Source organism: Muntiacus reevesi, chromosome 2 (genome assembly GCF_963930625.1).
Source record: "Muntiacus reevesi chromosome 2, mMunRee1.1, whole genome shotgun sequence".
Lineage (NCBI taxonomy): Eukaryota > Metazoa > Chordata > Mammalia > Artiodactyla > Cervidae > Muntiacus > Muntiacus reevesi.
The window spans coordinates 85310189-85336961 of NC_089250.1; the positions used below are offsets into that span (position 1 = coordinate 85310189).

Below are 26773 nucleotides of genomic sequence, written 5' to 3' on the forward strand. Positions count from 1 at the left end.
CACACACTGCAACTAGAGAGTAGTCCCCACTCACTGCAACTAGAGAAAAGTTCACATGGCAACAAAGACACAGCACAGCCCAGAAGTCAATTTTTGTTGTTCAGCTGCTAAGTCATGCCCAACTTTTCGCTACCCCATAGACTGCAGCACGCCAGGCTTCCCTGTCTTTCATTGTCTCCTGGAATTTACTCAAATTCATGTCCATTGAGTTGGTGATGCTATCTAACTATCTCATCCTCTGCTGCCCTTTTAAAAGAATATAATATATGCAAGGGTTTACATTTCCAGCCATAGGAAAAAACTGGTGTAATCATGTAACTGTGAGTGCATATATGAGATGGTTGGATGGCATCACTGACTTGATGGACATGAGTTTGGGCAAGCTCCAGGAGTTGGTCATGGACAGGGAAGCCTGGCATGCTGCAGAACACGGGGTCAGACACAACTGAGCAACTGAACTGAACTGAATGCTACTGCAGATATCAAATGATTCTTAAAAGTACTAGGGAATTCTGAAACTCTTGACTTTTATTAAAGGTTGCATACAGCGTTGGGTTAGGCTCCGTGAACTTTGGAAAAGAAACAGAATACATGATCGTCACTCCAAGAAGCTTATACCTGGAAAGAAAAAACACAAAAAACAACTAGAAAGAAACATCTAGGTGTTAAATACACTTAGATAATGACCAGAGCAAAGTATGAGATTAAATATTCTATGATGTAGATTGTGATTACATCCTACATGTATTTGAAACTATAAATTCTAAAGTGGCTGGCACTCAGCCCACGTTGTTCTAATGGGAGGCACAGCATAGATGTCACATTCCCCCAGCCCACGAAACGTGCAGTGAGTATAGGGCTATAAATAGGAAATGGCAGATAGTTTACAGTATACCCCAGACTTATTAAGCAAGATGATACTAATGACATTAGGGAACAGACATATACGCAAATAGGCTTCCCAGGTGGTGCTACTGGTAAAGAACCCGCCTGCCAATGCAGAAGATGTAAGGCTTAAGAGGGTTCAGTCCCTGGGTCAGGAAGATCCTCTGAAGGAGGACATGGCAACCCACTCCAGTATTCTTGCCTAGAGAATCCCATGGACAAAGGAACCTGGCAGGCTACAGGCCATAGGGTTACGTATACATGTATTGGTTTCAGATACACTGGGATTCAAACCCTGGCTCTTCCACTGACTGTGTGAAACTGGGCACATTAACTTTTGCAGCTCTCATTTCCCCTACATCTACTATAAAACTACTAGCTTGTGCAGTTGTTTTTAGTATTAAATCTGATGTTCCATAAAGCATCTAGCAGAAGCAGGCATTCAACAAGGGGCATCTGCTGTTGCTTTCTATCTGTTAAATATCCCACGATGTTACAGGTGTGTCTGTCTTTCCCAGTAGACTATGAGCTGCTTGCAAAAGGAATTGAGTTAACGGTCTTTGTATTTACAATTCCTAGTACAGTGTCTGACTCCAAGTGGATTCTTAGTAATTGCGGAAATAATAAGAATCATGAGAAACATACATTTAGATGATGATGGCTTAGTATTAACTGAGTACTTCCTTTATGCTCCAGTTTGGTGCTAGGAGCATTTTGTGGATCATCTTGGGTAATTCCCATAACAATTCTTTGATTGTAGGTACGAACATTCCATGCAAACGAGATGGATACAGAAACCTGCCCAAGAGAACAGGGGTAGTAAATGGTAGAGCCCAGGCCTCAGACAGACTGGACTCCAAGCTTCCCCGAACTGGCAGAGTGGAGAAAGGCTCTTGCTTCTATATTAGCGAAGAAGATTTCCATGGACCAATGGGAGTTTCAGAAGTGGTCTGCGTACTAAAAAGGCAGAGAATTCAGGAGAAGGGGTGAGATCATTCCAGGGGCAGACTGCTGCTTCAGAGCCGGCAGTGATGTGAGATAAAAGGTGTGGGGAGGAGGTTTGGAAGGGGAAAATCTGAAGGGCAGGCGGGATGAGACTGGCTGGGCACACACTGGGAAATTTGAAGCCGTTCAGGTGAGCACAGAAGAGGAAGAGTCTCCTGGAGACCAAAAGCACAGAAGTGGGTGATGCAGCAGCTGAGGCTACTATGGATAGCATGGGATAGACTCAGAGGTCTCCCTGGGCAGGACAGAGGCTCCAGGGCACTGCATCTCTGGGAGGGAATTGAAAGAAAAGTCACTGAATTTGGCAACAGATTGCAGGCTGTGTTAATCACTTTTTAGCATCAAGGGAAAGAACTGTAGCAATAATGGCTCCACCTAATGTTGTGGTTAAGGGGTCCCTGGAGTCCGACCACCCTGGGTCCCCATAGAGGCTTCCAGATGTGTAACTTTGGCAAAGTGATTTAAACCTCTCTGGCCCTCTCTGTCCATCTTCTGTATGTGGGGGTGGTATCTGTCTCCCTGGGTTATTGTGATGGCAAAACATGGGTGTATTTCATTGACTTTCCTTGTAGTTTCTACTGGTTCAGGACTCATGTTCCCTAAATATCTAAATATGATACAGAATTCACTGTTCATTGGGAGAATTCTCCCAGACTGGGTCCCAGGTCCTTAATTTTAGCTGGCAACAGGGCTGGGGGTTGGGGGGTGGGGAGGGAAGGATTGATACCCTGTTGACCTCTCCAGGTTAACAAGTCTGACATCAAACAAATCGAACTCCCAAAGTCCCAACTCCCATTCCCTGACTCCCTGAGGGTTTGCAATGCTCTAGGCTCAAAACCTTTCACTGAATTTAAAAGTTTCTCCCCTCTCCCTTCCCATATCAAATTTATAATCAGGTTTTATTCCTTATTTATTATAATGCCTTTTAGATTTTTTTTTTTCTCAACTTCCACTTTTTTTTCTCATCCTTTTTAAATTTTTCCTTTCAATGATCCTTGGATGACCCCCGCGTCTCTTCTTTCAACCCAGGGCCAAATTAATGATCAAGGGATTATTTAGGATACAATTTACACCGTTTATCTCCCTTTGTCAAAAACTCTAAATAATTCTTCTGTGGATGTTAGAAAGAGTTCAAATTCCTAGCGTTGGTATTAAAGGTTTTGCTAGGAACCTTTCCTGGGGGAACGGCATCAACTCCAGCTTCTAGAAAGTTCCTTCTCCAGCCCCCTGGATGAAATTCTATCCTTTCCGGAAGAACTGATTTCCAAATCCCCAGAGATGCTATCTTTGACCAGTAATTCCAGTCCTAATGTCCTTTATCACTTGGGCGGCCTAACCCTGAATGATGTTCTACACTCATGACTTTGACTCTGGAGGTTGGACCCGATTTTTGGCCCAACTTCCCATTACGAAGCACAGGATCCCACACTCAATGTTAAGTTGAAAGAATGGATGTTTGAGTAAAGAGCCGTGGTCCTGGCCGGATCCCTTCTTGTTAACCCTCAGCACCTACCCCCTCTTGCTACCAGTCTGACCATGTGAGTCCGACCTCCGGACGCCACCAAACAGCTCTGGGGTGGACGGTGCCCGCATGCGGGGCATTCCCACGTCGCCGGATCTCTACGACTTAGCCCTGGGCAATGGTGCAGAGCCCGGCACTCTATTCTTACCTCCCGCAGGGGCCGTTCGGGAGGAACTGGGCTGGTTCTGGGAATCGCGGCCTCTAGCGCCCATTACCCGGCGGGGAACGAGGGCGAGCGGACCCGGACGGCCGGGGGATTCGGTGTCGCCCCTCGCCCTCCCCCTCGCGGCCATTGGGCAGCCTCCGCGGACGGGGCGGGGCCCTCCCCATCTCCCCTCGGCTCCCCTCCCCTATTTCCCGGTGTGGGAACCTCGCGAGGAGGGAGGCGCGGAGGGGCTGCCGAGGGGCGTCCGGTTACATCTCCGCCTTCCTCAGCCTGCGGCCGCAGAGCTCCTCGGTTTGCGGGACGGCGCTCCGGGAACATGCTGGCCACGGTCCGCCGGAGCGGAGCTGCGTGGACGCGGGCGCTGCTGCTGCAGCTGCTGTTAGCGGGGCCTGGGGGCTGCCTGAGCCGCCAGGAGCTCTTTCCTTTCGGCCCCGAGCATGGGGACCTGGAGCTGGAGGCCGGAGACGACCTCGTCTCTCCAGCCCTGGAGCTGAGCACCGCGCTCCACTTCTTCGACAGATCCGACATCGACTCGGTCTACGTGAGTGCGACCCGGGGCGGGAGGTGGGGGCACTTGGGCGGGAGGCCGCGAGGGGCTGAGGCGGCGTCTGAAGGAAGGCCCGGGCGGGCCGGGGGCGCCCGCGGAGCCGGACGGACCTGAGCGTCGTGGGCGCCGGGGCGCGGGCTGCGGCGCTCCGTCTCCAAGCCCAAGTGGGCTCCCGCCTCTGCCCGGTCAGCCGACGCCTGCCCGCCGCCTGGTCACGGTCGCTCGAGGAGGGGCACTGGGTTCTGGGGAGCTCGCCCCGTCTGCGCCGCCCCGCGCGCGCACTGCCAGACTCCAGGACTCTGTGACCCCGGACCCCGGGACCCGGGCGGAGTTTCCTCTCCCGCGGCAGTGGGCCGGGAAGTCTGTGCGCGTCTCGCCATTGTCCCCTGCTTTTGGGGGACAGGACCCGGTCCGCTTGGGACCGGGCGCCGGACGAAGGCCAGAGCTGGATCGCAGCCGGCGCACGGGCCCCGGGACTCCCGTAGGTGCCGGGGTTAGGAAAAAACCGCCAAGCCCAGCTCTCCTCCCCCGTAATGCAGTCAACAGCCCCTGCATTTGTGTGTGCGGACTCCGGATATGTCTTGGCAACGATTCTGCTCTGTGTCCAGAGTTCAGGGCTGGGAAAGCAGGGCGCCCCGGTGATCCAATTTCCTGTAGCTGACCATTGTCACCATGGGGGGTGGGGGGCCAGATGGGGAGAGGGACAGGGAGGGACCTTTCGCTCTCTGGAGCTTCTCGGGACTGACTGGGCGCGGGGACGCTGTCAACTTGGTTAAGTCCTTTCGTGCCGCCTCCTGTCGTTGCCGCGCACCATGTGGATTTCATATAAAGCTGTGTGCATTCCAGAAGAGGGGCGGGGGAACAGCGCCAACAGCGGCTGGAGCCTGTCCTGCCCCTGAAATGGCTCTGCTGGTCTGATCCTGGCAGACTGCGCCCGGGACAACACCCACGTGGAGCTTGTTGGCTTTGCAGAAAAAGAATGAGTCCTTGAAGTCTTCACCCACAGAGGGTGTCCCCTTGCTATCCCCACCGCCCTGACTTCCTTGGGCAGTCTGCTGTAGCCTAGAAAACTCCCTCTTAGGTTTTTAAATGTGCAAGATAAAATCCATAGGATTGCCAAGGAAATCAATTCTGTTGAAATACGAGTTAAAATATTTTTAAAAAGCTGTTTGAAGTCATACATGTCATTAAAAAAAAAAAAGCATATTAAATAACAAGGTGAAGCAGTGGCTCCAGTGTATGGTCAGCTAATGACCGAACTTTCAAGGTCATGGGACTGTAAACAGTATTCAGAGACACCTATTAGAATGACTATATAGTGACTATAATGTGATAGGAGCATATCTGTGACTTCTGTTAGTGGCAGAGTCATTAAGCGCTGATACAATTGCTGCCTACACTTACAATGGAAGGAAATGCTAAATTTGGGTTATGGGCTACTGAAAATTAAGATTAAGTTTATTTTTCTAAGTTAACAGACCCATGAATTCTATTGGGTGGGGGGGGAGATCATTGGATTCTAAGCTCAGAACCTCTGTGTTAAATTAGGGCTCTCCTCTTCTCCTTTACTTGTGACATCAGACTAAACACATTACGTTCTACAGACTTAGAAAATCTATCGTTGAAAAATGATTCCTGTCAATCCACGCCTTCTGAGACTGTTTGTTTATAAAAATGTTTATATATTTGGCTGCACCGGGCCTTGATTGTGGCATGCAGAGTCTTTGGTTGCAGCCTGAAGTATCTTTTTTTTTTTTAAGTTGCGACTTTGGAACTCTTGGTTGTGGCATATGGGATATAGTTCTCTGACTAGGGATGGAACCCTAGCCCTCTGCATTGGGAGGGTGGAGTATTAGCCCCTGGACCATGAGGGAAGTCCCCTGAGCCTATTTGGGGTTTTAATCTGCAAATCAAGGAGAAAGACTCCCAGAGCTCTCTTCACATTTTAACTTCTGTGCTACAGGATCAGTTCCCAGGAAGGACCCCGAGATAGAGATTGTAAGTGAAAGTGTTAGTCACTTAGTCATGTTGGACTCTTTGCAACCCCATGGACTGTATCTGGCCAGGCTCCTCTGTCCATGGGACTCTCGAGGAAGAATATTAGAGTGGGTTGCCACTCCCTTCTCCAGGGGATCTTCCCAACCCCGGGATCAAACCCAGGTCTCCCAAATTGCACGCAGATTCTTTACTGTCTGAGCCACCATGGAAGCCCTGAGATAGAGATTAGCAGGCAGGATATTTCACTAGGGGGAGCGGCTCAGATCCACCCCTGTGGAAGGGAGGGCAATGAAGAAGGATTGAGTGGAGAGAGTTGCTGAGCTGCAATGCAAGTCACCAAGATGCCTGCTACCCTTCTGGGAGCTCTGGAGGTGGGATAAGCCTTTCAGAGCTCTCAAGTCTCCTGAGAAGGTGATCAGTGATTAGATTAGGGCTGCCCTGGAAGGAGGTATGACCTTTGGGTGAGGCAGTTATCAAAGAGGAGGCCTGAGTGCTGCATTCCCAGGAGCTGAAGAGGGATCTGGGGCCATGCCGTAGCGTCCACTACTGTTTGTTGTGTAAATGCTCTTTTAGCTGGTAGAAACCCTTACAGGGCTCTGAATGAAAAAGTGAATTGACAGGGAGTGTGAGTATGAATTAGATGGTCTGTACTGTCCTGGGTACTAGATTAGGAAAAAGAAAGGAAATCCATTGAAATGGAAAACAGTTATTGGGTGAGTATATCTACACGTGTCAGGGTCTAGCTAGTCTTACATTATTTAATCCTCACGGCAACTTGCCCCTCTTTTTTTAGATGAAGGAATAATAATTAGTAATTACTCAAGGCCACAGCATCAATTAAAAATGCCCAAGCTAGGGTATCAGCCCAAGTCTGTGTCTGACTCATGATGCTTTCAACATCAACCCTAAAACATGTGATGGACCAAAGGGATTGCTGTGAATTGGAGTAGTGAGGGAATATTTTACAGAGAAGATTACATATAAGATTTGAAAGACAGGTCCAATTTCAGTAGACGGAGGCAGAAATGGAGAGGCCAGAAATAGAAGATACTGCTGGGGCAAGTGCATGATGGTGGAACAAGCTTGGCAGGTGCGGGAAAGTGAGGAATATGATCCCACTGGAGCAGAGTGTTTTTATTGGAATAGGAGGATTCTTCCTGAGATAGGCAGATGGGAGTCAGAAAATAAGTGTATCAGCTAGCTCTTGCTGTGTAACAAACAACCACAAAACCTCAGTGGCATGTAAGAATAAGCATTTGTTGCTTATGTGTCTGGGATTAGTAGATGGTGGGTTAATATAGGGTGGCTTCAGCAGGAGCAACTGGGATGATCTGGTCCTACTCTAGGCAGGGAGGTGGGAAGTGTCTATCATGTATCATAGCTGTTTTGCCTAATATGGTAGCCATTTAGCTATGTATAGCTATTTTAAATTAAATTAATTAAAATGAAATAATATTAAAGTTTCAGCTTTTGAATCATAATAGCTGACATTGCTGCTATTGAATGTATGCATTACCACTAAAAATTCTATTAGATGGTGATGTTTCAGAGGGCCAGCTGAAGCATGTTCTTTTTACATGGGGTTGTCAAAAATGTAAGAGCGTAAGCGGAAATGCATAGTGCTTTTTCAAGTCTTCTCTTTTGGGTCATGTTTCCTAACATCTCACGGACTAAAGCAAGTCTCATGACTGAGCCAAGGTGGGGCGAGGGGCCGTCTTGGTTGCCCAACCTGCTCTTGTGGGACGTTGCATGATCTGTTTCTCCTTGTGGAATAACCTCTTATTTTTGAAGTGGCGCAGTCCCAGTGATGAAACCAGTCATTCTTTGGACCCTATCCTGGATAATGAGTGCGGAGTGGGCCAGTATAAATCTGCTTAGCCAGCTCACTGAGCCAACGAGCATTTTCCGTGAGTTCTCCTGCCTTGGCCAATGCTGTGAACTCCGCCAGGCAAGAGTTCTTCAAAAACACAATGCAGTTGTACAGAACAACCAAGAAATTTACTTCTTTTGTTTGGAATCTTATTACCTTGATTAACTAAGGCTGGTTATCTCATGCTGATTGAAAGCTCCAATTGCCTGCAGGCCAATAGAAGAAATTCTAGAACATGATTCAATTGCATATGATATTCTTTATGTCTTGATTCATACACATGGTGAAATGAATTAGTTATTATTTAATACGTTTACTTGGTGTGGGGAACAAAATTCTTCATGTGATGGGAAAACAATAAAAGGATATCCTTGGAAGAAAAAAGATTGTATCCTGGCTGTCCAGACTCATCTCCTCATCTTCCTTCCTTGTGTCTGTACGACTGTCTGTCTGTGTCTCTCACACACACACCGCATCATCCACAAATTGATTTTCATTGTACTACTTACACATAGGAATCTTTCCTTAGGTAGGGTAAATTTAACTCTCCTTTTAAGATCTTCTAATATTCTTCCAACTTTTACCCTACCTTCTATGCCAATATAGGCTGCTCATTTTCTTCAAAACTTGCTTCATCCCCACCAAGGGATTACCAAGGGATTCTTGTGTGTTGTGTGGGACTGTGCGGGGTGCTGGGGCTCTAAACCACGTGCAATGCAGCTTCTGAATATGACCGGGTCCGTGCCCTCAGGGAAGTCCCAGTGTCAGGAGGGAGCCACAGAGGAGCAAGTGGTCCAAGTGCCCTGCACTGTGAAATCGTGATGGAGGAACAACACCCAACCCTTGAGGAGCTCAGAGTCTCCAGACGAGCTCCACTCAACCGGGTTCAGTCCCTGAGCCCAGTAGGTTTGAGCTAAGTCTTTGAGCACGTTGTACTGTGATCATTGCTGCTCTCATCCTCTATTCTGTCTGTCCACAGAGAGACGACAACGCCCCTGAAGTTGTAGAGTATGGCGCATTTCCTTTGTTCAGCTTTTCCTTTCTTTGGGGATTGTAACCAAACTCTGTGGCTTCATCTGCCTGCTCCATGGCAGCATCTCTGGGTTGTCTTTAAACACTGTCCTGAGGCAATGTGCTCTAAAACTGGGCTTTCTTCTCCACTGAGAGCAGAGATCACATCTTAAAAAAAAAAAAATCCAAACCTTTCTTCTATACTTCACTCTTGGTATTAGAGTTTTTAATATTTATTTTTATTTATTCATTTGACTGAGCCAGATCTTAGTTTCTGCATGCAGGATCTTTAGTTGTGGCGTGCAAATGTTTAGTTGCAGCATGTGGGATCCAGTTCCCTGACCAAGGGTCAAACTTGGGCCCTGTACATTGGGAGTGAGGAGTCTTAGCCACTGGACCACCAAGGAAGTCTGTGATGTTCAATTTTTTGATGTAACTTTTGAGAAACATGTTTCATGCACAACAAACTAATGCTACTCTTTCAAAGTCATCAACAAAAAGATGTTCCTCATACACGTGATATACAGAACCATAAAATATGTCAAAGTGGAAACTCCCTGCAATTTCTTAATGTACTAGGAAGTATAGCAAAGCAAAAGAAAGCATTACAGACAAATAGTGTTTAGACATTCTGGCATATATAGTGTTCTTAGTGTAATTGGAGTGGAACTCTTCTGTGTATACATACAAAATATTTTAGAAGCCAGTAAAGTAAACAGAAGCACCAGCTCTGTAAATTATTCTTGATCACGCAGGCAAGCAAGTCTCTTACATAGTTCATGGTGTTTCATCGAAGCAACACTTGTGCCCACAGAACCTACTGACTCCGTGGCAGTTGCATTTGAGATCAAGAGCAGCTTCATCTGCCATTTCCTTTTTTTCTATTATTTATTAAAAATTTTTTTACTCGGGTCTAGTTCTTTTACAATGTGGTTTTCATTTCTGCTATACAGCAAAGTGAATTAGCTGTAAGTGTACATATATCCCCTCTTTTTTGGATTCCCTCGCATTTAGGTCACCACAGAGCATTGAGCAGCGTTCCCCATGCCATACAGTAGGTTCTCATTAGTTACCTGTTTCATACATAATATTAATAGTGTCATCTGCTGTTTCCTGCAGCAACACACCCACTTGGTTTTGTGGTGGTGTTAGGGTGTGGGACTGCTCGTTGCATCTTCCTTTTGTTCTGTTTGAACCTTCTGCATTTCCAGTTGGTGTTCTCATGTACCCATCAGGGCAAAATCTTTTCAAGGTTCACATTCCTTAGTGTAGCATCTGCAGACCCAACCAGCAGCTGTGAACTTTGTCACTTTGCTGGTAGTTTGAACTTCCCGCTGCCACAGCAGGAAGCCCAGTGTTCATGCTCAAGAAATTAATTGCTTGCTTGTGTACCTATGGCTGATTCATGTTGATGTATGGCAGAAACCAACATAGTACTGTAAAGCAATTCTCCTTCAATTAAAAATAAATAAATTAAAAACAACAAAAAAGAAAAATTAATTGTTTGGCTCTTCTGGTGGATTGCATTTTCAACATGTGTTCTTGTAATGTCTGGATTGCGCTTCTGAATTGGCTTTTTAACCTTGGCCTTTCCAACCTTTTATAATTTCTCATATGTCTTGGCATTCCAGTTGAATTCTTTTATAGCAGACTACACGCTGAATAGATGTTTCTCCATATTCAACATGTTCCCATGACTTTTTTGAGCAGGCTAGAGTCTGGGCTTGTTGGGAGGTTGCATGCAACTCCATCCTAGTTGTGAGTGTCTTGCGGGCCAACCTGGCTCCCTGAGGTTGTCGTATGCCTCTTGTCATCACTCGTGGACCTGACGCACTTAACTGGCACAAAGGAAGTTTATGGTTAATTCCAAGATCACCACCCATGGTTATGCAAGTGGTTTGCAGCACAGGGCTCTGACTGAGACGACAGACTGGCTAAAGTCCAGCCCACAGGCCACTCACCAAGCCCTGAACCTCAGCATGGGCCTTTCCATTCAGAGAAAAGAGTACCTGCTTCTATTTTGCCTAAAGGCCTCCTGTGGTCTAACAGTGGCCCTGGCTGAGTCACAGAACACTTAATAGAGTATTAATTTCCATCAGAAGTGAAAAGGAAATTGATGAATCATGTTGATTAACTGATTTATAATTGAGGTCCAGTCACTTCATATATCACCCTTTTACTATTCCAAACCTCTTTTTATTATTAAATGAAGAGATTTAACAAGATTATCTCTAAGGTTCATTTTATCGTGGATCTTTGATGTTCTCTGATCAAGTGACCAGATGTTGAATAGATACCTTCACTTGCTCAGTCGCATCTGACTCTTTGAGACCCCATGGACTGTAGCCCGCCAGGCTCCTCTGTCCATGAAATTTTCCAGGCAAGAATACTGGAGTGGGTTACTGTTTCCTACTCCAGGGCATCTTCTTGACCCAAGGATCAAACCCGTGTCTCTTGAGTCTCCTGCACTGGCAGGCATGTTCTTTACCACTCTACTACCTGGGAAACCCTATTTCAGGACACTGGCTATTTCTTATAAAATGCAGTGCAGTGTTGAAATACATCGTCTAGTCATTCAACAAATATTTAATTTGTTGCCTAACATGCCAGAACCAGTGCCAAGCTTTGGAGCTAGAGATTGAACCGAGACCAGTGTTGTTTTTGCTCTTCATAGTCTAGTGAGGAAGACAGACATTAAATCAGTAATGTTACAGATCACTGACCAGTTGCCGCTCTGATAAATGCTATGTAGAAGAAGTATTGTGGTGAAACTGAGGTAGATGGAAGGTCAGGAGGACCTTCTCAACCTGAAACTGAAGCCTGGAAAAAGGGGGTTAGCCATGTGAAAAAGGGGAAGGTCAGGATGGTGGCTCATCCTCTAAGACCAGGAGCATGTAGAGAGGAAGAGCTTGGCATGTCTTTGGGATGGGATGAGAGCCAATGTGAGTGAGAGTTCTGGGGCAAGAACTGGAGGAGCTAAGTCAGACTTGGACACGCCGGCTCAAAGCCCTTTGAGGGTTTCCCTTTGCGCTTGACAGCCAGCTTCTCACCACGTGTCTGCAACTTACATGGTGCGGCCGCGCTGGCTATCCGCCCTCGTTCTATTACCCTGCTCTTCTCTCATGCCAGGCTGCTGCCTCACCAGCCACTTTTTCTTCCTTGAGTACAGCCAGCTTCTCCCACCCTGGTGTAGGCTCTTCTCTCTCATCTCCATGTGCCTGCACCTTCCCGTCAAGCAGGTCTCTGCTTAGACACAGACCCCCGTGCGTGATGTTTTGTTACCTTGTCTTAATTTCATCCCAGCATGTATAGTCACCTAAAACTAGTTTGCTTATTTGTTCACTTGTTGGTTACTTGTCTTTTTCATTAGACTCTGAGCCCTTTGAGGGTGGGGTAGTCTGACCTGCCTTATTCACCGCTCTATGCCTGGTACCGGGAGTAGTGTCTGGGGGGCAAAGTGGGTGCTTTGTTATGGTTTGTTGAATGAATGAAGGAAGGAATGACTCCTAGGTATTTCTTTATTCTATAAAGCAGTGGGATGCCATTAGAGATTCTGAGTCTATGAGTGACTTGATTTGTAAAGATTTTTATTTTATATTGGAGTGTGTGTGTGTGCTAATTGCTCAGTTGTGTCAGCTCTTGGCGACCCCGTGGACTGTAGCCTGCCAGGCTCCTCTGTCCATGGACTTCTCCAGGCGGGAATGCTGGAGTAGGCTGCCATTTCCTTCCCCAACATTGGAGTGTAGTTGATTGACGGTGTTGCATTAGTTTCAGGTGTATAGCAAAGTGATTCAGTTACACATGTCTTACTGCATGTATTTACTTTTCAGATTTACTTTCCCATTTAGGTTATTACAGAATATTGAATAGACTTCCCTGTGTTATATGGTATCCTTGTTGGTTATCAACAACAATATCCTTGTTGGTTATCTGTTTTAAATATAGCAGTGTGTAATGTCAATCCCATGATCCTAATTTATCCCCATCCCCTCCTGACATGATTTATTTTTAAAAGATTTCCATTTCCTCAACAAAAAAATGGTGTTAGAGAAAAAGGAAGGAGAACTGCCTCGATTAAAAGGGTTTTAGAAACAGTCAAAGGCAAAGTGAGGACTTTGTTGGATCCTGATGGAGACAAAGTGTTCAGAAAAAACAGTTTTGAGACAAACTGCTTTTCTAGAAGAGCTGCATATGGAGTTACTGATGGGTGAAATAATTGGATGCCTTTGATTTCATTTAAAATACTTCAAAAGAGAAAACCAAATAGTGCACATGTGTGGGGAGAATAGATAAATGAGAACTGGAGTGTGTGGGTGCTTTGGGTGGTCCTTCCCTGTGTGTTTGAAATTTTTCCCTTATAAGTTATCTTATCATAAGAAGCTTTTAAAAAATCATGCTGCCCCTAGATAGAGGACTTTTGGGGGAAGTGTGGCGGAGGAAGAGTGAAGTCCACACCTGTTGCCAGCGTCCAGGGGAGAGTGTGATGGTGTCTGGACAGGGGTTATGTGTGTAAGGAGGCTTGCTCGCGTGTTATCACATCTGAGACATGCAGCTGCCTTGTGAGGTCATTCGGGCAGGTGATCGGACCAGCCCCATACTATAGACAAGAAGACTGACCCCTGCAGCTTGTCAAATACCCTGTCAAAATGCACTCAGCTGGTGCTGAGGTGGGCCTTGAACTCAGATCTTACCATTCCTAGTTCCATGGTCTTTGTACTGTGCCACCTTGGACACTGATTTCTCCCCTTCCTTCACTGATTTATCCGTTTCACAGTCTCTTATCAGCAGTGTAGTGTACAGATTTGGGGGCCAGGTGTGTGGGGCTCCATCACATGATGAGTGACACCCCCTGTGGTCCCTGCTGTCATGGACCTCACTACTGTCAGAACATACACGGCATCACAACACTCACCGTTGTATTGCTTGTGAAAAAAGTTGGTGCCTAGTCCTTACGGAGCAGGCTTATTAACTGCTTTTTCCTCAGGTAAATTTTTTCTTTAATTTTTTTTTTCCTGGCTGTGACATGGGGCATATGGGATCTTAGTTTCCCAACCAGGGGTTGAACCTATGCCCCCTGCAGTGGAAGTGCAGTCTTAACTACTTGACTGCTAGGGAAGTCCCTTTAATTTTTACTTGGAAGTGTTTTCATACAAAAAAGGAGAGAAATACTAATATCATGAACACCCATGGACACATTTCATAAATGTAACCTTTGTTAAGATTTTCCCTATTTAATTAATTCTTCTTTACTCATGTATCCAAAGTAAATTAAAGTCAGTATGACATTTCCTCACTAAATATTTTATGTGCATTTCTAAAACAATAAGAGCATTTCCCTAACTAGCCAGCATACTATTATCACACTAAACAAAACCAATGTGTGTGTGTTAGTCACGCAGTCATGTCCGACTCTTGTTGATCCCATAGACTGCAGCCTGCCAGGCTTCTCTGTCCGTGGAATTCTCCAGGCAAGAATATTAGAGTGGGTTGCCATTTCCTCCTCCAGCGGGTTTTCCCAATCTGGGGATCAAACCTGGGTCTCCTGCATAACAGGCAGATTCTTTACTGCCTGAGCCACCAGGGAAGCCCTAACAAAATCAATAATAACAGAAACAAAATCAATAATAATTTCCTATTTTCAATTTATGCCTTGTCCATATCAAATCTCTGATATCCCCAAAGCTGTCTTTATAAGCTAGAATTAGTCGGACTGGGGACCAAAGAATGACAAGTGCTGCATTTGACTCTTTAGTTTCTTTTCATTTTACCGATCCTCTCCCCACTTTTAATTTATCAAGTTATTTAAGTGTCACTGCTTATTCTCACATATAATGCCCTATTTTCTGCATTTGACTATTTTTTGTAATGTAGTCTAGCCTGTTATTGCATCTCTGTAATTTCTGAAAACTGGTAATTTTGGAAATATTCAGGTTCTTGTTTTTGTTTAAAAAGGTAGAATTTTATTTTTAAATTAACTTGGGGAATAGTAAGACAGTGCAAATGGCTAAAAAAAACTCGCAAAAACAGTGTTAAGTTTTCTTACTAGCCTGGCCTTCAGCCCCATTGTTCTCTCCCCAGAGACAATTATTATTAATGAATTTTTTTATCTCCTCACAGAGAGATTCTCAAATGTACAAACATATGTATGTACACATTCCCTCTTGTTTTGTACACTTCCTTGCTTTTCTAAATAACAGCCTTAGGAGATATAATTAACGTACTATAAAATTCGCCCCTTTACAGTGTACAATTCAATGGTTTTGCATATCCCAGGGAATTGTGCAACCATCATCATGGTCTAACTCTGGAATATTTTGCTCACACCTCCACCCAAACAAACCCAGTAACCTTTAGCAATCATTCCCATCTCTCCCCACCTCCCCCAGCCCCTGGAAACCACTATCTACTGTCCGTCTCTATGGACGTATCTGCTCTGGACTTTTCACATAAATAGAATCATACAACATGTGATCTTTTGTGACAGGCTTCTCTTGCCCAGCATAACATTTTCAAGGCTTGTCCACTTGGCAGTACATATCAGTTCCCAGTTCTATGACTGAATAATATTCTGTTGTTTAATTTGTCCATCCATAGCCTCATGGATATTCAGCTTGTTTCTCCTTTCTGGCTGCTAGGAATAATGCTGCTATGAACGTCGTGTCCAGGTTTTGTGTGGACATCTGCTTTCAGGTCTCTTAGATAAACCTAGGAGTGGAATTGCTAGATCTTATGATAACTCTATGTTTAACATTTTGAGGAACTTGTCAAACCAGTTTTAAAAGAAGCTGTACCATTTAACATTCCCATCAACAATATATGAGGGTTCCAGTTTCTCCGTATCATCCTCAACACTTGTTGTTATCTGACTTTATGATTTTAGCCATTCTAGTGGGTATAATGTGGTATCTCATTGTGCTTTTGATTTGCATGTCCCTGATGCTAATGAGGAAAAGGAGTATGTCAAGGCTGTATATTGTCACCCTACTTATTTAACTTATATGCAGAGTACATCATGAGAAACGCTGGGCTGGAAGAATCACACGCTGGAATCAAGATTGCCAGGAGAAATACCAATAATCTCAGATATGCAGATGACACCATCCTTATGACAGAGAGTGAAGAGGAACTAAAAAGCCTCTTGATGAAAGTGAAAGAGGAGAGTGAAAAAGTTGGCTTAAAGCTCAACATTAAGAAAACTAAGAACATGGCATCCGGTCCCATCACTTCATGGCAAATAGATGGGGAAACAGTGGAAACAGTATCAGACTTTATTTTTTTGGGCTCCAAAATCACTGCAAATGGTGATTGCAGCCATGAAATTAAAAGACACTTACTCCTTGGAAGGAAAGTTATGACCAACCTAGATAGCATATTAAAAAGCAGAGACATTACTTTGCCAACAAAGGTTCATCTAGTCAAGGCTATGGTTTTTCCAGTGGTCATGTATGGATGTGAGAGTTGGACTGTGAAGAAAGCTGAGCACCGAAAAATTGATGCTTTTGAACTGTGGTGTTGGATAAGACTCTTGAGAGTCCCTTGGACTGCAAGGAGATCCAACTAGTCCATCCTAAAGGAGATCAGTCCTGGATGTTCATTAGAAGGATGATGCTGAAGCTGAAACTCCAATACTTTGGCCACCTGATGCAAAGAGTTGGCTCGTTGGAAAAGACCCTGATGCTGGCAGGGATTGGGGGCAGGAGGAGAAGGGGACGGCAGAGAATGAGATGGTTGGATGGCATCACCAACTCGATGGACATGAGTTTGAGTAAACTCTGGGAGTTGGTGATGGACAGGGAGGCCTGGCGTGCTGCAGTTCATGGGGTCGCAAAGAGTCAGACACGACTGAGTGACTGAACTGAACTGAACCGATGCTAATGGTGTTGAGCATCTTTTCATGTCCTTATTGGCTATTTGTATATCTGCTTTGGAGAAACATATCCCTTGCTCACTTTTAATTGGGTTCGTATTTTCATTGATGAGTAAGTTAAACATTTAACAAGAATATTTCATAAATGAAGCTGTGTATGTCACACTATAACATCAGGAGACAAGTGATGCCTGCTTACTCTGTTAGCTGCTTGTGTTAAGGTGATGACAGCTTAGATCATGTCTGTTGGGTTACATTTTCCCCCTTGTGAGCAGAGGGCAAGCAATGGGGTGATACTTTGACTTTACACAGCCGTCCTCTTGCCCACCAACTTTTCACTTAATGTCTTTAGCAACTATTGATAATCTTTGCCTATATCAATTACTAAATTAAGGGTTGCAAAATGGTGTTCTATTTTGTCTTGCTAATGGCTTGTTGCCTTTGCTTGTTGGTTTCTAGCATTCTTTCAGGTAATACATTATTAGCTGACTTCACATGTGAAGTGAGTGAAGTGAAAGTCCTTCATCAAATGGGGCTTTGGGGTTCTACTGACATGGTTCTGTTAGGTAGTTAGAATAGAAAACAGGAGTCCAAAATGGCAGTGGCTAAAAGACAAGGAAGGGAAAAGCCCATGAAAATAGAACAAAGGAAGGTCCGAGGACCAGAGTGAGGACTTCAGTTAGAACAACCAGCACTCCTGGCTAAGCCAGTTTACATAGGGCAGGCTGGGGGTGGGGGGTGGGGAGGGGAAACGTATAAAAAGAGGAGTCAAAGGGCTGGGGGTCTCTCTCTCTCCCGTGTGTTGGGGCGCTCTTCTCTTCGCGTATTTGGATCGACATGCCCTCACTCCTCGAGGATGGATTTTCCTGCTATTATCTAAATAAAATAGAGCTGTAACAACGGAGCTGTAACACTGATTTGTCTAAGAGCTATAACACGGTCTGTCCAAGACCCGAGAGCTGTGACCCGCCGAGGGGGCTTTAATGTCCGTCACTCCAAATCTTTGTTGTGACCAGACAGAACCAAGGAGAATACACTCACCTGACCGTTCATTCTGGAAAGGCAGATGAGTGCTTAATTCTTTCTTTGTAATATTTGATGTTCAAATTAGGGGTTGATGTAATCCAAGTTCAGGGAGTCCTGGTGCCCTCGTCAGCACAGGTAAACTTCTGATTTCTCCATCGGAGGTGGTATAGAGGCAGGCTTCTCCCCAGAGACTGCCAGTTTGGACAAGGTCCTTCTCTTCCCTTCCCTGGTCACCTACTGTTCTGGAATGCTGAAGGACACTTCTACCTCTTCTGTGATAGACACATCAGAAGTTAAAACTTAAAGACTCCCAGCCACTTTTCAATGTCTCAGTAGTAATTCCCTGCAGAAGAAATGGCTAACTGACCCAGAGCCTCTCATAAGGCATTAGCTGGATTAAGTTTAAAACATTGGCTCATCTTTTAACTATTACCCCTAGGTTGCCCCTTGTTTTTAATCTGCTAATCCTTTTGTTTCTATTTGAATTCAAGTCAGAGTCATTTCCCTGGCTCAGTGGGGTTAAGAGAAAACATTTGCAGTTTAGACTCAAGAGTTTTGTTCTGGCACTTCTAATGTATGATCTTAGGCAAGTCTTATAAATGGAAATTCATTTTTTTTCTCAAGTGAAAGATGAATATGATATTGAATCTGCCTGCCAATGCAGTGAGACACAAGAGAAGCAGTTTTGATCCCTGGGTCGGGAAGATCCCCTGGAGTAGGAAATGACAACCCACTCTGGTATTCTTGCTGGAAAAATTCCATGGACAGAAGAGCCTGGCAGGCTACAGTCCATGCAGCCACAAGGAGTTGGACACAACTGAGCACTTATTAGATCCACTATGATAGCTGGAGTAAAAATGCTTTGTAAACTGTCAGATACCACGAAAGTGGGTCAGGGGTTTCCTGGTGGTCCAGTGGCTAAGACTCCCACGTTCCCACGCGTTCTGGGAAACAGACTCACTCAGAAGGACAATGCAGATAGTGGAGTGCAGTTTATTACACTGGCGGGCCCAAGGCAGAGTCTCCTCTTAGCCGAGGACCCTGACCAGTTTTTCTGAAAATCCTATATACCCTAAGTGTACGTGCCCAAACCCACCTCCCCAAATTCCCTGAAACTAGTCTGAACAAAGGAAAAAAAAGATACAATCAAAGTTAACCCATGATTTGTATGCCTTAAGCCTAGGTAGTTAACAGTGGACAATTATCAACAGGCCTGTGGTCATACCCCAATAAGCATAATAGAATTTATGATTCTGTTCGGTTACACAGATAATTAGGGTATTCTTTTAGGCAACAGAGAGTCTAGGTACGAGCCCTGGGGCTGTTCCATCCAGGGGGCCTGGTTTTCCAGTAGGTATGTCATTTCCATAGATACTGGGCATAGAGCTCAAAGTCCACAGTCCGGCCCAAGATGGAGTCCTGCTTTTAAGATGGAGCCTGTTCTGTCTGTTTCCTCCTTCATTCCCCTCTCTTGATGCTCTTACCTCATAGTATGAGCATCATTCATAGGGATATATTGCACCCTGACTCTTCGACCTTCAATTTGGGAGAACGACATCAACCTTTGGGTTACAAAGTTCACAATACATTGTAAAATGAAGGGTCCACAAAGCAGAGCTATCAAGGCAACTGAGTGAAGTGAGTGAAGTTGCTCAGTCGTGTCCGACTTTTTGCGACCCCATGGACTAATGTGGCCTACCAGGCTCCTCCGTCCATGGGATTCTCCAGGCAAGAATACTGGAGTGGGTTGCCATTTCCTTTTCCAGGGGATCTTCTCGACCCAGGGATCGAACCCAGGTCTCCCGCATTGCAGGCAGACGCTTTAACCTCTGAGCCACAATGGTAAATATAGTTTTCCACCAATCACCCTTCACCCAAGATAGGACTGAAGTTCAAAAAGGAAGACCATCATCAGACATAACTTTTACCTGACCTTTCATGTCATTTAGGGAGGCTGATATATAGCCAGATAAATCAGGAATATATACACAACATTCAACTTTAATTATAGCACAGGTCCTTCCTTGTGCTGAAACTATGGTTAGTCTCAAGATGATACCAGCAAGTCCTTGTAGCAGCAGTTGATTGTAGCGCTTTATCTCTTCTTCTTCTTTAAGATGGTCTTGGTTTCCCGGGGATCAGTGGGGTCCTTTGTGTAGTCCCCTCAGCGTCCTCCAGGTCTGCATGGTATGCGCTCTTCACCCTCACATGGCGGATCCAGGGGGTGACACCTGCAGCTTTAACCACAGTAGGGCTGCTTAGAACAACAGTACATAGACCCTTCCAGTGTGGGGCCAAGGAGGCATGTGTCCAGTCCTTGACCACACCTGATCCCCGGGCACAAATTCGTGAATCTGCTCCCCAAGGGGGAATGGCACTCTTTCTTGTACAAACTTAGTTACCTGATTTATTACCTTACCCAATTCCATCTGCAGTGAAATCTCATCTCCCCTTACCTGAGGCAAATTTGTTGACACCTGTTTTATTATGGGAGGGGGCCTCCCATACTCAATTTTGTACGGAGAAGAGCCGTGGGGCTGTGGGGTCATCCTGAGTCTGAGCAGAGCCGTCGGCAACAAGCCCACCCAGGAGCAGTCAGTCTCTAAGATCCACTTGGAGAGTGTCTCTTTAAGTGTCCGGTTGGTTCGTTCCACCATCCCAGAACTCTGGAGCCTATATGCTGTATGTAATTTCGACTTGATGTTTTAAGTTTTGCTTACTTGTTATACTAAATCAGTTACGAAAGCCAGGCCATTGTCTGATCCAGTGCTGGTAGGAATTCCAAATCTGGGAACTATTTCCCTAAGCAGGCAACTGGCTACTTTTGATGCTCTTTCAGTCTGGGTAGGAAAGGCTTCTACCCATCCCGAGAACATACATACTATGACCAGCAGGTAATGGTAGTGTCGATGAGGTTTCATTTCAGTGAAGTCCACTTCCAGATGTTCAAAGGGCAGTGTGCCTTTTACCTGAATCCCTGGAGGTTTCTGTCTGTGCCGAGAGGCACTATGGACCTGTGAGCAGGCAGCGCAGTTCTGAGATTTTGTCCTGCAGAGGGAAGAGAGGCGGGGAACCAAGAAATATTTTCGAATTAGCTCTTCCAGTATATCATGGCCTAGATAGGTCGCTTGGTGTGTTTGGCTTACCAGAGTGGGTGCCAGTTCCTCTGGTACCAATAATTTGCCACTTGGCAATTCCCACCATCCCTTTTCAGTCTTGATGGCCCCTCTGCTTTGGCTAGTTGGTTTTGGACTTCAGTGTATTTTGGAGACTCCAGTGTTAGCTCAGGCAGCTCCGCCAATATGAGAACTTTAATAGGGGCTTCACTTGTCACCCCCAAGCCCTCGGTTGCTTGTTTAGCGTCTTATCTACCAGTCTGTTCCATGAGTCCAGGGGGCATCCTCTTTTTGATGTCCTCAGCATTGTAAGACTGTAACCCTTTCTGGTTCCCAGGCAGCATCTAACAGGGTCTTAATTTCTTCCTTATTTTTAGTATCTGTTTCACTAGCTGTCAAAGGCCTCTCTCCTTATACAGAGCTCTGTAGTGTGGCAAAAGCATACCTGGAGTCTGTGTAAGTGTTTGTCTTCTTACCTTTTGACAGCTGGAGGGCCTGGAATAGAGCATATAGTTCAGCCCGTTGAGTGGACCAGTGTGATGGCAGAGAGCTAGCCTCAGCGATGGTTTCTTCAATGACTACTGCACATCCCGACAGTCCTTGTCCTAATTTCACCAGGCTGGTGCCACTGGTGTACAGGACCAAATCTGGGTCTGGGGTTGGCTGGTCTCTCAAGTCAGGTCTGCTGGCATATTTCCTTTCAATCATGTGAGGGCCACATGAAAGAGAGTGGCCAGATTCCCACAAGAAAGAGAGTGGCCAGATTCAGGGCCTGACAAGGCTCAGTAGTAACATGGGGGTTCTCACACAACAGTCCCTGGTATTGAGTAATCCGGGATGTTGACAGCCATTTATGGGGGTCCCCTCGCAGGAGAGTGTTGACCTCATGCGGGACCTTTACGATCAAATCTTGGCCCAAGGTCAGCTTCGTTGCCTCCCAGACCAGTAAGGCAACTGCAGCAACTGCCCGTAACCCTGTAAGCATCCCAGCCACCCAGTGGAGGTTGCTTTTGCAACTCCTACCAATTTCATTGTCTTCCCAGTACGGCTATTTGCATTTCTAAAAGGGGCCCATTTGTTTCTTATTTGTGCCTACCTCAAGGATTCTTAACCACATCTGTTCTAAAGAAGGCTTTCCCCTCAGTGTTGCAGGCTGCTTTCTGCCCTGAGGTTCTGCTACTAGGCTCATTGAAGCCAAAAAAGATGGATGTTGTTTCACTGCCTCAGTGTGCACTTAAATGTGAGAAATTTAACACATAATTTTAATGTTTGGAGTATCTGCCTTTGACTTTCTCCTAGGCTTCACGTGTCTCTAAGCTCACTTTAAAGATGCATGGAGATACCATTACACGCCAGTCAGGATGGCTGCTATCCAAAAGTCTACAAGCAATAAATGCTGGAGAGGGTGTGGAGAAAAGGGAACCCTCTTACACTGTTGGTGGGAATGCAAACTAGTACAGCCACTATGGAAAACAGTGTGGAGATTCCTTAAAAAACTGGAAATAGAACTGCCATATGACCCAGCAATACCACTTCTGGGCATACACACCGAGGAAACCAGATCTGAAAGAGACACGTGCACCCCAATGTTCATCGCAGCACTGTTTATAATAGCCAGGACATGGAAGCAGCCTAGATGCCCATCCGCAGATGAATGGATAAGGAAGCTGTGGTACATATACACCATGGAATATTACTCAGCCGTTAAAAAGAATTCATTTGAATCAGTTCTAATGAGATGGACGAAACTGGAGCCCATTATACAGAGTGAAGTAAGTCAGAAAGATAAAGAACATTACAGCATACTAACACATATATACGGAATTTAGAAAGATGGTAACGATAACCCTATATGCAAAACAGAAAAAGAAACACAGAAGTACAGAACAGACTTTTGAACTCCGTGGGAGAAGGTGAGGGTGGGATGTTTCAAAAGAACAGCATGTATATTATCTATGGTGAATCAGATCACTAGCCCAGGTGGGATGCATGAGACGAGTGCTCGGGCCTGGTGCACTGGGAGGACCCAGAGGAGTCGGGTGGAGAGGGAGGTGAGGGGGGATCGGGATGGGGAATACGTGTAACTCAATGGCTGATTCGTGTCAATGTATGACAAAACCCACAGAAATGTTGTGAAGTAATTGGCCTCCAACTAATAAAATAAAATTAAAAAAAAAAAAAAAAGATGCATGGAGATTGGAAGTGCTTTTTAAAATGGGGACCACTGCTCCACTGTGAGTTTGTGCTCTGCCCCACGTCTTCTTACTGTCAACAGAGTTGAAAGGATGGTAAGTGGATCCAGCTGTTAGCTGCGTGGCGCTTGCATTTTCACCAGGGGCGTTTTGTGATGTAATTGATGGTGCAGCTGGATGAAGAGCCTAGTCTTTGGTGTGTCCTTGGGGTGAATGAATAGGCGTGTTCTGTACAGGGGTGTTAAGTTGTGCTAGTAACACGTTAGGCTGAACATTACCTCTGCTGAAGGAACTTCTTTTTTCGCAGTGTAAACTATCAGCAAGATTCAGGGAGGTATTTACATTGGTCAATGTGCTGGATGTGGCTGTTTTTCAATAAAGAAGCAATGTATTATTTACTCTGCCAAAAACCTCACCTAGGCAGTATTTGGTGAGAGTTACCCTAAGACAATAATATTATTACTACTTTAGCCCTCAATGATCCAGACAGACTTTCTCAGGAATGCATTCAATTTACAATAGTTTTGACAATTCCCTGGCAGTGCACTGGTTAGGACTCTGAGCTTCCACTGCAAGGGGCACAGGTTCAATCCCTGGCCAGGGAACTAAGATTCCACAAGCCGCATGGCACAGCCCCCCCCCCCAAAAAAAAAATTCACAAGAGTTTTGCCATGAAACAGTTACCAAGTCCAAGTCCAAGCTCATACTGCTCACTTCATGACAAGCCAATAAATGAGAGTGGTTGGGGCAAGGAGTAGTGGCTTTTTCAGAAAGTCAGCAGACCAAGGAGATGGTGGACTTGTGTCCCAGAAAGCCATCTTCCCCAGGGTACCAGTCAGGTTGTTTTTTATACCAAACAGGAAGGGGTGTTGGTTGCTGCAAACTTTTTGGTGTGAGAATCCTCTGTTCTTACAGTGCTCCATGTAGGTTTGGTGACAGTGTCCCTATAAACTTCCAACAAGACAATTGTTATTCTCTGTCTTGCAACTTTTTATCTCTAGTGAATGGAAAATGTTATACCTTTAAAGGTCAGAGCCTTGAAAATGCCTGTATATTTCAGGCCATAGGGAACATGCTTGTAGCAAAAGCAATAGGATACAAAGGATAAAGGAAAAGAAAGATTCAATATGGAGTCAGATATGCTCTTCCCTATTACATAATCTATAGCAAGGAATGTGCTGGTGCCATTGCAACTCAGGGAACCTACCTGAGTCAGGATTCCAAGGTGCTAATTTGCAAACTGTTAAAACATAAACTGAGGCATATATTTAAAAAAAAATTAAGAGTTTATTTGAGCAAAAATTGATTTGAATTGGGCAGCATCCAATCTAGCAAATAGAAAGAAGCTCTGAGGAGCTGTATGAAGTGAAAGGCTTTATTAGGCAGGAGGGAGTGGGAAGAGGAAAGTTATCTGGCAAAATAAAAAAGTAGGTTGTATTATTGCAAAGTTATTTTTCTTTAGGGTAGCAGGAGTCTACCCAGAAGATTACCTCACTACTGCTAATCAGATGGTTCCTGATTTAACATTCCATATAGTGGAAACTATAATTAAACCTCAGTTTGGTAATGTGAGGCTTAGCATAAGTGACTCCATTTTGGGCCTATTGTCGTTTTCTTTGTTTGTTTTTTCCTTTTTTGTTATTGTTGCTTGTTCCTTTTTTTTTTTTTTTCTGTTTTTGTTGTTGTTGTTTTTTAACAAAAGAGAGAGAGGTGCAGATGTACAGGAGCTGGTGGTAAACCCTACTTGGAGAGGGCAGGAGGGCTTCACAGGGAGAAATGGCACTTTGCCAAGGATGAAAGCTGAGCAAGGATCTTTGAGGCCGAGGGAACCACAGATGCAAAAACTTTTATGCAGCTAAGTAGGTGAAACGCCATGGTGAGTTTGGAGAAGTGTAAGCAATTAAGCAAATTTTTCTAGCACATGTATTTCTGCTTTAGCCTTCTCCTCACCACCCATTTCTCCTCACCCCCTCCACCCTCTCTGCCACCTGCCCCTCCAGGTCGTCCCGGAGCACCAGGCTGGGCCCCTGTGTTATATGGCCGCTCCCCACTAGTTATCTGCTTTACAGATGGTAGTGTATGTATGTCAGTAGTACTTTCTCCATTTGTCTCATCCTCTGCATCCCCTGCTGTGTCCACACGTCCATTCTCCACATCTGTCTCCATTCCTTCCCTGCAAATAGGTTCATCAGTATCATTTTTCTAGACTCCATATATATGAATTAACATACAATATTTGCTTTTCTCTTTCTGTCTTACTTCACTCGGTATTAATAGGCTCTAGGTTCATACACTTCACTGCAACTTAGTCAAATTTGTTCTTTTTTATGGCTGAGTAATATTCCTGTGTATATATGTAAAATAACTTCTTATCCATGCATCTGTTAAAGGACATTCAGGTTGCTTTCATGTCCTGGCTATTGTAAATAGTGTTGCAGTGACTATCGGGGCGCTGCTGCTGCTGCTAAGTTGCTTCAGTCGTGTCCGACTCTTTGCAACCCCATGGACTGTAGCCCACCAGACTCCTCTGTCCATGGGATTCTCCAGGCAAGAGTACTGGAGTGGGTTGCCATTACCTTCTCCAGAGGATCTTCCCAACCCAGGAACCAAACCCAATTCTCTGCATCTCCTGTAGTGGCAGGCAGGTTCTTCACCACTAGTGCCACCTGGGAAGCCTGAATGTACACAAGGGGTACGCGTGTCTTTTAGAATTGTGGTTTTCTCAGGGTATATGCCCAGTAGTGGGATTGCTGGGTCATATGGTAGCTTTATTCCTAGTTTTTTGAAGAATCTCCATACTGTTCTCCATAGTGGTTGTATCAATTTACATACCCACCAACAGTGCAAGAAGGTTTCCTTTTCTCCACATCCTCTCCAGCATTTATAGTTCGTACATTTTTTGATGATGGTCATTCTGACTGGTGTGAGGTGGTACCTCATTGTAGTTTTGATTTGCATTTGTCTAATAATGAGCGGTATTGAGTATCTTTTCATGTGTTTATTGGCCGTCTGTATGGCTTCTTTGGAGAAGTGTCTGCTTAGGTCTTCTGCCCATTTTTTAAATTGGATTGCTTGTTTTTCTAGTATTGAATTGCATGAGCTGCTTATATATTTTGGAAATTAATCCTTTGTTGATTGTTTAATTTGCAATTAGTTTCTCCTGTTCTAAGGGTTGTCTTTTCATCTTGTTTATAGTTTCCTTTGCTGTGCAAAAGTTTGTAAATTTAATTAGATCCCGTTTGTTTATTTTTGTTTTTATTTCCATTAAACTAGGAGGTGGGTCAAAGAGGATATTGCTTTGATTTATGTCAGAGTGTTCTACCTATGTTTTCCTCTAAGAGTTTTATAGTTTCTGGCCCTACATTTAAGTCTTTGATCCATTTTGAATTTATATTTGTGTATTGTGTTAGGAAGTGTTCTAATTCAGTCTTTTACATGTAGCTGTCCAGTTGTCCTAGCACCACTTATTGAAGAGGTTGTCTTTTCTCCATTGTATATTCTTTCCTCTTTTGTCAAAGATAAGGTAGCCATTGGTGCATGGTTTATCCCTGGGCTTTCTATTTTGTTC

General features: G+C 44.9%; 1 protein-coding gene across 1 annotated transcript in view; it reads left to right on the forward strand.

The window, feature by feature from the left end:
- The first annotated feature begins 3613 nt into the window (after positions 1-3613).
- Positions 3614-26773, forward strand: part of NID1 (nidogen 1) — a 94256-nt gene continuing 71096 nt past the window's right edge. The window contains exon 1 of the mRNA XM_065922256.1: positions 3614-4119. Within this exon, the coding sequence (XP_065778328.1) occupies positions 3895-4119 (225 nt within the window). The 5' untranslated portion in view covers positions 3614-3894. The remainder of the gene's footprint in view (positions 4120-26773) is intronic.